The sequence below is a fragment of the Polypterus senegalus genome, chromosome 5, assembly GCF_016835505.1.
Source record: "Polypterus senegalus isolate Bchr_013 chromosome 5, ASM1683550v1, whole genome shotgun sequence".
Classification (NCBI taxonomy): domain Eukaryota; kingdom Metazoa; phylum Chordata; class Cladistia; order Polypteriformes; family Polypteridae; genus Polypterus; species Polypterus senegalus.
In genome coordinates, this window is record NC_053158.1 from 146738488 (window position 1) to 146751628 (window position 13141).

At 36.1% G+C, this 13141-nt stretch overlaps 1 protein-coding gene across 3 annotated transcripts in view; it reads right to left on the reverse strand.

Annotated features, from left to right (window-relative positions):
• Window positions 1–13141, reverse strand: part of LOC120529567 (dnaJ homolog subfamily C member 13) — a 301442-nt gene that overhangs the window by 70707 nt on the left and 217594 nt on the right. For all 3 annotated transcript variants that reach the window (XM_039753466.1, XM_039753464.1, XM_039753465.1), the window contains 4 exons: window positions 12116–12270; window positions 7171–7372; window positions 3751–3866; window positions 969–1047 (listed from right to left, as the gene is read on the reverse strand). In XM_039753466.1, coding sequence (XP_039609400.1) covers window positions 969–1047; window positions 3751–3866; window positions 7171–7372; window positions 12116–12270 — 552 coding nt within the window. The remainder of the gene's footprint in view (window positions 1–968; window positions 1048–3750; window positions 3867–7170; window positions 7373–12115; window positions 12271–13141) is intronic.

The window sequence follows — 13141 nt, forward strand, 5'->3', positions numbered from 1 at the left end:
GCAAACAATACCTCATACTTATTATAACAAGACAGAAAAGGTGATTCAATTAAAGATTTGAATTGTAAATTGTGTAAGCATGTATTTTGTACATGTGATTTATTTTAAAATTTGTATGCATGCCTTTTCTTGTGGGATTCATTTAAATACAATTGTTGGTACATTGTGAATTCTGTTTTTGTTGCAAAAAGAAGTTGCTCACATTGTGTGATTTGATTTATTTGTACTATCATTTAATTATTTATTTATACCACCTCTGTAAGAGTGGCACTTTGCTCATCAACCAGTGCCAGCTGCTAATAAACATTTTCTAGGGTAAACACCAATTATTACTAGTAGAAGTCAGTAGATTATCTCTAACAAACTGTCTAGTTAATTTGCCTGTCAACTTTTTATTTAATTTTGTTACCCTTCAGCATCATAAAAAAGTCAAGTATTCACCAAGCTTTTTCATTTCTGAAAATGGTGAGTATAAAAGTCAAATTTTATCTGAAAAAAAATTATGCTTTCCCATTACAGATATATTCTACAAATGCTGAATCTTTAGTGGTCATAATTTCAAATGATAAACTGTACATTTTTTGAGTAAACAAAAAAGTAGTATGAATTTCAAAAGTTAGTATAACGCAAATATCTTGAAATACTAGATTTCAGTACTAATCTGAAAATGCTAACTTCAAAGAAGTAAAAAAGAAAAGTAATTCTGCCTCAACATTTGAAGGCAAAAAGATATAAGACAATATGTTGGATTTTCCACTACCTTACATATCACTAGTCATTTACTTGAGGATTCAATGCATTGAAGGCACTGAATACCTCACATTAATAGAAATAGATAAACTGGTAGGTTGATCAAATTACATTATAGCAGAGTATATTTTTATTGTCTGAAAAACGTAATTTGATGTCACAGAATTTTTTAACTTTCTGTGTTTAAAGCTCGGTGTTCCATTAAGTGAGAATCTTACCCTTCCTTCTGGATTCTTGTCAGGATGGTACTTTTGTGCAAGCCTGAAATATGCTTTCCTTATTTTGCTTTCATCATGTCTATGTAAATGACAAAAAAAAAAAGGAAATGGATTTTTTAAATACATAAACAATGTAATACAAATGAATTAATCAGATTTTCTTTTAAGATCTAACCTTGTGCTTAAATTTAAAGAGATTCAACATAAAATCTTAACTCTTCCACAGCCCACCTAACAACCATGGCCCTAAAGAGTCACATGAGGCTTATGCTTCTTTTCAGGCCTTAACAAGGTATTGTGGACAGTTATTCATTTTCTTTATACAGTCATTGCAGAGTTCATGCCAGATGCTTGACTGATAACTTTCTTATTTCAATTCTGTTGTTGTTTTCATCAAGTAATTTGTAACACTGTTACATTTTTTAACTCCGCAACCTTCTCCTCAAAGGATTTAGTTTATTTTTCAAGCTTCCAGATGAATTTCTGAACAATTTTATTTCAAATGACTTACTCCACATTTGATTTGCTCAACTGATGGAATGTTCTGTTCACATTTTAACTGTTAATACTATGTAGTACAGTAATACCTCACGCTATGTCAATACTTGGTTCCAAAAGGCAAGAATTTAGAGAAAAACGACTTAGAATGAAAAACCTCTAAAAACAATTTAGACCCCTATAAACAATTAATAAGTATTTCCGTGAAATGCATTAAGTTTATTAATGCTAAATTAAAAACAAAACAAAAAAATTCAGAAAAAATTTTACATAAGTGATGTCAATGTTGCTCACTGGGAATGACGTAGAAGTTAGAGGAGGAGGTTACATTGAAGATGTTGATGGCCAATTCTCATCGATAGCAGACAATTGAGATTGAGTGTCGACTCACTTCAAAAATTGGTCTAGAGTGCCCTGAATACTCTTGCTCATCTTTTCATCTAGGATGAGCCAATACAGAGCCAAAACGTTGTGACATCCCCCAACATATTCTGTACAAAGGGGTGAGCATTGGGATCCACATCTTCAAAGAATTTGAGACCTTTCTCAATGTGCACAAAGGCCTGCTCCATTTTCTTGACAGTAAAGCGACACGGCTCTACCTCTGGAGTTTCTTCTTCTTGGTGCTGCTGTACATGAAGCTCCATCAACTCATCATTTATCAAAGGCTACTTGCATGCCTCAAATAATGAAATTAAATTTTTCTCCTCTGTTAACCTTGTCAAAGCCCTTGAAATTTTTAACACACTGAGGGCACAGCTTCTTCCAAATGCTGTTCATTCCGGTGCTTGGAACTTCATTCCAAGCAGCGCTTACGTTCATTATGGCCTTGGAAATGTTGTATGCCTTCCAGAAGTCACAGAGTGTGATGCCGTCATCTAGTTGTGTTGCAGTAACAGCCTGGCGTAGTGTATGTCTCATGTAGTAGCACTTGAATATGGCAATGATTCCCTGGTCCATCGGTTGAGAGGTGGTGTTGGGAAGGAGGTGGACAGGAACATTGTCTAAAATAAGGAGGAACTTAAATGGGATACCCTTTGCCTTACAGTACTTCTTCACTGCTGGTACAAAGTGGCTGAAGAACCAATCCTCAAAAATTTCACGTCACCCAAACATTCTGATTTGACATCCAAATTACTGGAAAAGATGCCTTGGGGATGTTTTCAGTGCTCATGGATTCGTGGGTGTGATACACTAGCAGCGGTTTTAGCTTAAAGTCGCCTGCACAGTTTCCTCCTAACATAAGGGTCAAACAGTCTTTTAAAACCTTGAAGACTGGCATAGCTTTTTCTTCTTTGGATATAAATGAACAGTCTAGCATCTTTTTCCAGTATAGACAAGGCTCATCTACATTGAATATCTGTTATGGAACAAATTCATTTTCTGTAATATGCTTCGCCAATGTGAAGACACTGTCGCAGCTTAAACCTCATAAACCATCCTGCACTTGCTTTAAACTCTGTGTTATTCTCAACGGGAAACCTTTTCTTGAGGACTGCAAAGACAGACAACTCTTTCTCCAGAATCAACATCTGGCTTATGGAAATACGCTGATGAGTCTGCCGTTCAATCCAAAGAGAGAGAAGTTTTTCAATTTCTTCATACATCTTTCCTCTCCTCTTGTTGATAACAGTGTTCCTCATCCTTAATGTGGGCTAAACTCTGTTGCTTAGTCATGCATGATTGTCAATAACATAATCCAATTCAAACAAAAAGCACAACCAACGACAGCAACCTTTACAACTCTTTCGTGACGTTTTATCATGCTAACCTTATCTTTTAACAATATACGCGTAGCATGACACTTAAGGCTAGCACTGACACTAGGAACATTCTTAGTAGCCAGAAGAAATATTAAAGTCAAAAATTCAACACAAAGGAGACACTGTTAATACAACACAATTGAGACACTGCGAATAACGCAGTTTGTTTGAGCTGAATTGGTGATTGTGAACTACACCGCCATGCAGCGGAACGCAGAGGTATCGGCACTAAACACCAGGTAAATCAGACTATTTTTTAATTTATAAGCTTCTACTTGATTTTATAAATTTCAGTATAGCATTTTACATATATTACCAATATGACCAATATAAGGTTGTATAAACTGACTTAAAACAATGTGTATTTTTTCCATAAATTTTAACAAAAAAATGATGTAAAGTCGAATTCGATGTTAACACAAACCAACATATGATGAGGTAGTACTATATAATTTTAAAAACAATCCTATTTTAAGTTTCTGCTTTTAGTAGAAAGGAAGATAACAATGACTGCTACTTACTGGCCTGGGAGTCTAGGAAGACCCAAAACTTCATATGCATCTTCTAGTGACATTGATGGTGGTTTCTTTTCCACTTCCTTTTTCCATGCTTCAAGGGAGTCTTTTAGGAGTTTCACCTAAAAAAAAGAAAAGAGCATAAAATGTAAAAATGCACCACCTGCAAATGTGTCCCTGTGTATTAAAAGCAGCAGTTATGATTAAATAAAAACATAGACAATACTAATTAGAAAAGAGGACCTTTAAAAGTGGAAATTAAATTAATTTAATATGAATACTGACATACAGCTAATGGTGCAAAGCAGAATACCGAACCACAACATACACTATGAATCATACTGTGTCTCCAAATGACTCCTTGCTTCCAAAAAAGCTACTGTAATTTTAGATTACATTGTAGCTCCAATGTGAAAATTAATTTGCAAGATGCTGACCGCACTCAGACAACTAGGAATGTTTTTCGCCATCCTGTACAATCAAGAAGCATCATGTAAGGCTGTTTTTCAGCATACAGAACAGGAAAGCTTCTGGACCTGACCTTATTTCAACATGGAAGATCAATACATGTGCTATTCACTTTGCTTCTATTATTATCGATATTTTCAATCTTCTGCTTACATAGGTAGTATAAAGTTACATACTAGAACAGCTCTTCCAAAAAGCAAGCACTTTAACTTCCCTCAGTGGCTACATTACTGTTAACCTATAGACTAACAACAAGCTTTTTGTCCCATGTTTACATGGCCTACAATGCAAACAGATCAGTGAGAAATGCAGTGCACACTGAGCTTCTTTATATACTTCAACATCTAGAATTACCAAGAAATATCCTCTACTATATCAATTTAAAAGAATTAATGCTGTGGAGTTTATTGATAAATTGAAAGATATACTGAAAGATACTGAAATTAAATGACCACATTTTTATATTCTTTAGATTTCCTTTCTGGCATACTGCAGGTATGCTGGATGATGCCATTTCTAAGCTACTCACTTTAAATTTGTGTACATCACAAGGTTGTTACTTATTGCCATTATTTTATATGCTGTCGTCTTTCACACAGTCTTAGCTCCAAACTTCAAATAAATCTGAATGTGCATTACTATTTGAATATTCAAAAGTAATTTTTTTTTTTTCACTGAAAAATTGAAAAATGCATGTGCCTCCAATATCTGACCTCCTCTTGGCAGGTAGGTGGCCAATATTACTTCTATGACTAATATTGTAGTTCAATACATCCACTGTAGTAGTTCCACTCTCATCAAGAATGCTCAACTAAGGCCATTAAAGAAGTTTAGAGTGTCACAGGAAACAATGACCTCTTTCTACATTTTTATTAACGAAAGTGTTTTGATATTCTATATTACTGTTTGATATGGCAATAAGTCTGCTAAGGACCAAAGGGGACTAAAAATAGTTAGATGCACTATTTTCCTAAAACATAGGATGTCATCTTCTCAGTGTTTTCACTCTGCTCTCAGGACTTAAACATAAAGTCCTAAACAACGTATCTGACTTGTCACATCCTCCAATCACCTTCTTGGTAAACTGAAAAGACATACCAACTCACAAGCTTTGAGATGCAAGGTACATTAAAACCTTTACTTTGCAGTAATCAGAATTAATATATATATATATATATATATATATATATATATATATATATATATATATATATATATATATATATATATATATATATATATACACATATATATATATATATACATATATATATATATATATATATATATATATATATATATATATATATATATACACATATATATATATATATATATATATTTATGTCATCATATGTTATTATGAAATGCAGTAGTCCCCAGGAATCCAAGGGGGATATGTTCCATACTTCCCTTGCAGATGGAAGAAATTCGCAAATAATACCTAACCCTATGCATTTACTTTTTTTTAACATACATACCTATGATACTTAAATAGGTTTATAATGAGTACTTTAGTAAATTTAAACACAACGAAAATGATGTACTTTGTCATACAGTACTCCATCCATCCATCCATCATCAAACCCGCTATATCCTAACTACAGGGTCACGGGGGTCTGCTGGAGCCAATCCCAGCCAACACAGGGCGCCATCGTGCCACCCCGCCATACAGTACTGTATAGTATAATTATAATAGCCTAGTATAGTACTGCATTTTTAGGCTTACACTTTCCAATGAAAGCTGTTACTGTCAACCAGAACATACTGTCTGTTCATATCTTCCAAACACAAATGTAATACTTTTTTCATCTTCACCAAATATTTATTAAGCACTAGAGACGCAACTTCATCTTTCTTTTTTATCACTTTACAAATTGATGGTTCATCCTTGCTGTACATTCTGGCAGCTTCAGCATTATGACTTTTTACCTATCAATACTAGGTCAATAATTCCGATTTTCTTACTTAAAAGGACTTCACACCTTCTCTTATTCTTAGGAGAACTGCTAGCATCATTATGTTTGTGGTTTGGGGCTATAATAGGCAAAATAAATATATATTTATAGCCATACAGTGAGCGTGGAGAATGTTTACACCATGGATGCTACAGCACAACTAACAGTGAAAGGGAGGCTGGTCGGGTAGATGGAAAATGAGAAATCAGTGAACAATGGGATCATTCATGCTGTATTAGTTTCGACAGTGTTCAGCCAGGTGGGTGCACAGTTAATTAAATTTCATGAATTTTTAGTTTTGGAATTTTCTTTATTTAAGATGTTAAAACTGCAGGTAACTGAAATCATGGTTGGGGAAACTATGGTTGAAGGGGGAACACAGTACCTGTACTTCATTAATAACAAGGACTATGATGAATTCAATCACCCAGGAGTGAAAATTTAAAAACAGTAGGATGTGTATCAAGCAATTATCAAATTAGACATCTAATTATCATTAGACATGCCTTTCATACTGTGAATATGTTAATGTTTTGGTATTTAAATGTTTCAACATTTTTTGTTGTGGAAAAAAGTTCAACATATTTGGCTTGACTTTCCAGGGGTAAAGCACACAAAGGAGCTTAAAGGAATCCATATTCATAGTTGAAAATGGCATTTAAAGTCTCTGTAATTCTCTAACTAGGCAGGAATCTATCAAAAGTTAAGAATCCAACATATGTTTGCAATAGTCTACATTAACAGATCACCAATTCATTTTCCTAATCCTGTTACCCAATAAAGTGTGGCACAGCTGATACCTGCAACACCACGTTTAATGTAGAAACCAACACTGGGTAAGATACCAGCTTATAGAGCACACTGAATAACACACAAACAACACTCAATCACATTTCTAAAACTATTTTCAGCTTGTTGGAGAAAACAAAAATATCAATTATTATATGAGGTTTTAAGCCACCAGAAAAAAAAAACAATTTCTTTCAAAACAACTACTCACAGGATCTTTAATGGGCCAGTTAGGGAATTTCAGAGTATCACAAAGATGTTTGAGGTAGTAAATATTACAGAACAGTTCATTTGCAAGCTGAGGATAGTTAATAGAAGGAATTGGACAATACTGATAAAGTGCTCGGGTGTTGCTTTGAAGACGAGGTGAGAAATCAGCAAGATGTGCAGCTATCTTCTCAATCATCAACCGCCTGAAAAAAATAAGGGGAAAAAGAAAAGAGATTGTGAAGATTCATAGCCTAAGTGGAAAAAAGTAAAGGTTTTGTTCATCGTGTGTACATAATAAGAAGTCTAGTTTTTTTTTTTTCCTATGACACAACTCTGACTTTTTTTAATATCCAATACAGTTCAGAGGCTGTCATCCATACTGTGCATGTTGCATAAAACAGCAAAGAAATAACAAATTTGAGGAAACTGAACAATTAAAAGGAAGAATATACTCAGCATCTGTCACAGGTATCAAGGCACTGTAGCACCACTGCTACGCCTTTGCAGAAGAGCGTTCTTATAAGTTAATCTTGGTCACTATCAGACTTTTGCCATCTCAAATGAAAATATCAATTATTCCTTGTTACTAAAGGAATTAAGTTAAACAGGGTATCACTTATAGTACCAGTTAAAATTATGTGTTAATGAAAAGAAATTTCTGTGACTGCCATGGAGCATCCGTTTAAACAACAATGATTCATGTAACATAGGACCACTAGGAAAAAAAACAGTAAGTACAGTGGAACCTCGGTTTGCGAGTAACTTGGTTTACGAGTGTTTTGCAAGACGAGCTAAATTTTTTTATAAATTTTGACTTGATAAACGAACGTCTTACAATACGAGTAGTATGTATACACTTTGTCTGCTGAGCGTCATGTAATCACAACTGAGCTGATGGTTCTTCTCTCTCTCTCTCTCTCTGCTGCAGGATTGTGGGCAAAATTCTCCTATTCTCCGTCTGAGTCTGCGTGCCTCACTCATATAGTCAACATCCGTACAAGCGTATACAGTAATCCCTCCTCGATCGCGGGGGTTGTGTTCCAGAACCCCCTGCGATAGATGAAAATCCGCGAAGTAGAAACCATATGTTTGTATGGTTATTTTTATATATTTTAAGCCCTAATAAACTCTCCCACACTGTTAACATTATTAGAGCCCTCTAGACATGAAATAACAACCTTTAGTCAAAAGTTTAAACTGTGCTCCATGACAAGACAGAGATGACAGTTCTTTCTCACAATTAAAAGAATGCAAACATATCTTCCACTTCAAAGAATGCATGTCAGGAGCAGAGAATGTCAGAGAGAGAGAGCGCGCGACAGAAAAGCAAACAATCAAAAAATCAATACGTGCTTTTGGGCTTTTAAGTATGCCGAAGCACTGTGATAAAGCTGCATTTTTTAGAGGAGCGTCCGTATCTTCTAAGCAAACAGACCCTCTGCTCACACCGCCTCTGTCAGGCGCAGAGAATGTCAGAGAGGGTGAGAGACAGCGAGAAAAGCAAACAATCAAGCACCGCGCAGGAAGCATATCTTATATCATTGAGGAGTTTTAGTTAATATGTCATACATACTCTGATTGGGTAGCTTTTAAGCCATCTGCCAATAGCGTCCCTTGTATGAAATCAACTGGGCAAACAAACTGAGGAAGCATGTACCATAAATTAAAAGACCCATTGTCCGCAGAAATCCGCGAACCAGCGAAAAATCAGTGATAAATATTTAGATATGCTTACATTTAAAATCTGCAATAGAGTGAAGCCGCGAAAGTCGAAGCACGATATAGCGAGGGATTACTGTACTGTTTACTAAGCATTGTGACTGTGTGTGTGCTGTGACGTGCGAGTCCCCGTCTTGCACCACCAGCTTTATTCAGCTTGAAACAGCAACAGCGCAGTTATTAATTGTAGTGGGATCTGCCACTCTCCTATACACAGAAACAGCAGTCAGACAGGGTCGTGGCCAAGCAGTACTGTGCCCTGTGCATTTATAATGTTCCTTGTATCACCCATCGACGGCTGGCGCTTATAGCATGTCCGCAATCTTTTTGGATTCGCTTTTACGACGAACTGCTACATTGCTGGGAGACTGTGATTGCTTTGGGATGTTCTTCCGCATGTCGTCCCATTGAGTGGAATCCCACAAGAGTTTAGAAACTCACTCACACCAGCCATGATTCTTTTCAAAGGTAAAGTGCAGGTTAATTTGTTTTATGTATTTTTACTTTATATTTTGTATTAATCATTTTTATATGAATAGTTTTGGGTTGTGGAACGAATTATCTGAGTTTCCATTATTTCTTATGGGGAAATTCACTTTGATATATGAGTGCTTTGGACTGTGAGCACGTTTCCGGAACAAATTATGCTCGCAAACCGAGGTTCCACTGTATTTATAGCCAGACTTTACTGAAGAAACTAAACACAAGAGACAAATACACCTACTGACTAGTTTAAGTCAATTAATTTAGAGGACATCTCCAACAAAATTAATAAATAAACAACAGTGATAACAGAATGCAATAATGTATTAGTAGGCTACATTAAATACATGCTGTTTAACATTACACTGCAATACTATATAGCTAAAAATGTAGCCCAAACAGGGTTATGTAGAATCCAATTCAAATGATGTAAAAATGGCATTGATTAATGACCAATTGTTGGCTGCCTTAATAGAAAGTAGGTCTGGAACTCTACTTAAAAGGAATATTTTATGTCAGTGAAATTATAATGTGTAAATAATGCAGCTGTGTTTTAAGGGCAACATACTGTAAATAATGAGTACATATTTGTTCATTCTATTCTTACAGAGTGATACTTACAGTGCATCCGGAAAGTATTCACCGCGCATCACTTTTTCCACATTTTGTTATGTTACAGCTTTATTCCAAAATGGATTAAATTCATTTTTTTCCTCAGAATTCTACACACAACACCCCATAATGACAACGTTAAAAAAAGTTTACTTTTTAAGATTTTTGCAAATGTATTAAAAATAAAAAAATTGAGAAAGCACATGTACAGAAGTATTCACAGCATTTGCCATGAAGTGCAAAATTGAGCTCAGGTGCATCCTGTTTCCCCTGATCATTCTTGAGATGTTTCTGCAGCTTAATTGGAGTCCACCTGTGGTAAATTCAGTTGGTTGGACATGATTTGGAAAGGCACACACCTGTCTATATAAGGTCCCACAGTTGACAGTTCATGTCAGAGCACAAACCAAGCATGAAGTCAAAGGAATTGCCTGTAGACCTCCGAGACAGGACTGTCTCAAGGCACAAACCTGGGGAAGGTTACAGAAAAATTTCTGCTGCTTTGAGGTCCCAATGAGCACAGTGGCCTCCATCATCTGTAAGTGGAAGAAGTTCGAAACCACCAGGACTCTTCCTAGAGCTGGCCGGCCATCTAAACTGAGCGATCGGGAGAGAAGGGCCTTAGTCAGGGAGGTGACCAAGAACCCGATGGTCACTCTGTCAGAGCTCCAGTGGTCCTCTGTGGAGAGAGGAGAACCTTCCAGAAGGACAACCATCTCTGCAGCAATCCACCAATCAGGCCTGTATGGAAGACTGGCCAGACTCCTTAGTAAAAGGCACATGGCAGCCAACCTGGAGTTTGCCAAAAGGCACCTGAAGGACTCTCATACCATTCCTACAGTGAAGCATGGTGGTGGCAGCATCATGCTGTGGGGATGTTTTCAGTGGCAGGAACTGGGAGACTAGTCAGAATAAATGAAAAGATGACTGCAGCAATGTACAGAGACATCCTGGATGAAAACCTGCTCCAGAGCGCTCTTGACCTCAGACTGGGGCGACGGTTCATCTTTCAGCAGGACAACGACCCTAAGCACGCAGCCAAGATATCAAAGGAGTGGCATCAGGACAACTCTGTGAATGTCCTTGAGTGGCCCAGCCAGAGCCCAGACTTGAATCTGATTGAACATCTCTGGAGAGATCTTAAAATGGCTGTGCACTGACGCTTCCCATCCAACCTGATGGAGCTTGAGAGGTGCTGCAAAGAGGAATGGGCGAAACTGGCCAAGGATAGGTGTGCCAAGCTTGTGGCATCATGTTCAAAAAGACGAGGCTGTAATTGGTGTCAAGGGTGCACCGACAAAGTATTGAGCAAAGGCTGTGAATACTTATGTACATGTGATTTCTCAGTTTTTTTATTTTTAATAAATTTGCAAAAATCTCAAGTAAACTTTTTTCACGTTGTCATTATGGAGTGTTGTGTGTAGAATTCTGAGGAAAAAATGAATTTAATCCATTTTGGAATAAGGCTGTAACATAACAAAATGTGGAAAAAGTGATACGCTGTGAATACTTACCGGATGCACTGTATATAACTCGTTTCCACTGACTTTTTTTTTTTGTTTTAATTGTTGCTGGCCAAAAAGCAACTTGTACGTGTGTCTCTACTGGAATTTTACTAACTTGTATTGGTGTTTTGTTTAGTCATCTGGAGTGTCTGTTGGGTGAAGAAAATATGATAATACACAAAATATATAATTTGAAGTGACCTCATTTAAGGTGACTGTAACTGTTTAAACCGTACGAACAGCATGCTGTACTGAGATATCTCAATGAAAGGTTTCTTTCCTGACCAATTTCTGTACAGAATAGGTCTGCAAAAATTTCAACAAAATTGCGAATATTGGGAGCCAAGTTGTCACATGCAGATGGAAAGACAGGCAGGGAAGACAGTCAAACATGGTGGCGGCAGTAGGTGACTTTCTCATTATATCCAAACACACTTAAAAACAGTTGAAGATATTAACGTCAGCACTGGCAAAAATTACAATGCACTCATAAGCTAAAGGGGTAAAATACCCATTTATGTAATGCCAACACTATTAAAAAAAAAAACAAGAACATTAGAGTATGTCAGCTTAATAACTCAAAATTATTATAGGCATTATGTTACTCTTGAACCATGAAAGCTTTACCTCATTTCACTGCTCCAAATTGCTTCTGGTGTATCAAATTCTCCAAGAAAAATCTCAGAAAATCGTTCTGCATCATAATTTTCCAAGTAACAAACCATGGCTTCAGGAAGAATGTTGCCAAGAATGCTTCTTTGTACAATATCTTGACCCTTCGTCTAAAAACAATAACATAAAAAAGTAATAAACACTAGTATGCTGTTATATTATGCCACATTCCACAATACTATTCATATGATTCTGTTCTAACCCCTCGTCAACTTATGGATATGTCCTGCTAAGACTGGGCCTCATAAGATCTTAGGGTGGAGTCATCTAACATGTAAGAATCTTCTTCAGAGGGTGAAAGGAATCATTTGTGAGATTCTGATCAAAGGAGCAGAATTAGAATAATGGGCATATGTCTTTCCCTGTAAAAACCCATTCAAACTCTAAGCAATAAACAGATTGTGGCAAATAATTACTTTGATTTGACTTTTGAACAGTTTAGTTAGTTTATTATTTTTTTCTCTTTGGCACAACTATCTTATCTCTTAGATATATTTTTTGGTCTATGCTTTTGTGTGTGCTTCTCATGTATATGCGTCCCTAGTCTCATAGCCAAGAGATTAATACATATTTTGCAATATTCTTTCATTCAGCATTCATTATCCAAGATGCTTAATCAGTTTAAGTACATTCCGCAGGAGACCAGAGTATATCTGGACAACATTGCCATATTAAATTATTAATGTAACTTGACTTAGCTAATGTAAAGTTACAGTATGTATGTATGTGAAATCAGAAGATAAGGCCTGGAAGTACTCACCGCAACATGTCTCTGTTACTTTGTGTTTTATATTTCTAATTAATTTATACCAATTTGCAGAGATCTGTTTTCATTTTGACTTTAAAAAGTCTTTTTCTGTTGATCAGTGCCAAAAAAGCCAAATAAACCCACTGTGATACAGTGTCATATAGCAATGAAATGTGAAAACCTCCAATTGGGTAAATACTTCTGATAAACAATATATACACTTATCAATCACA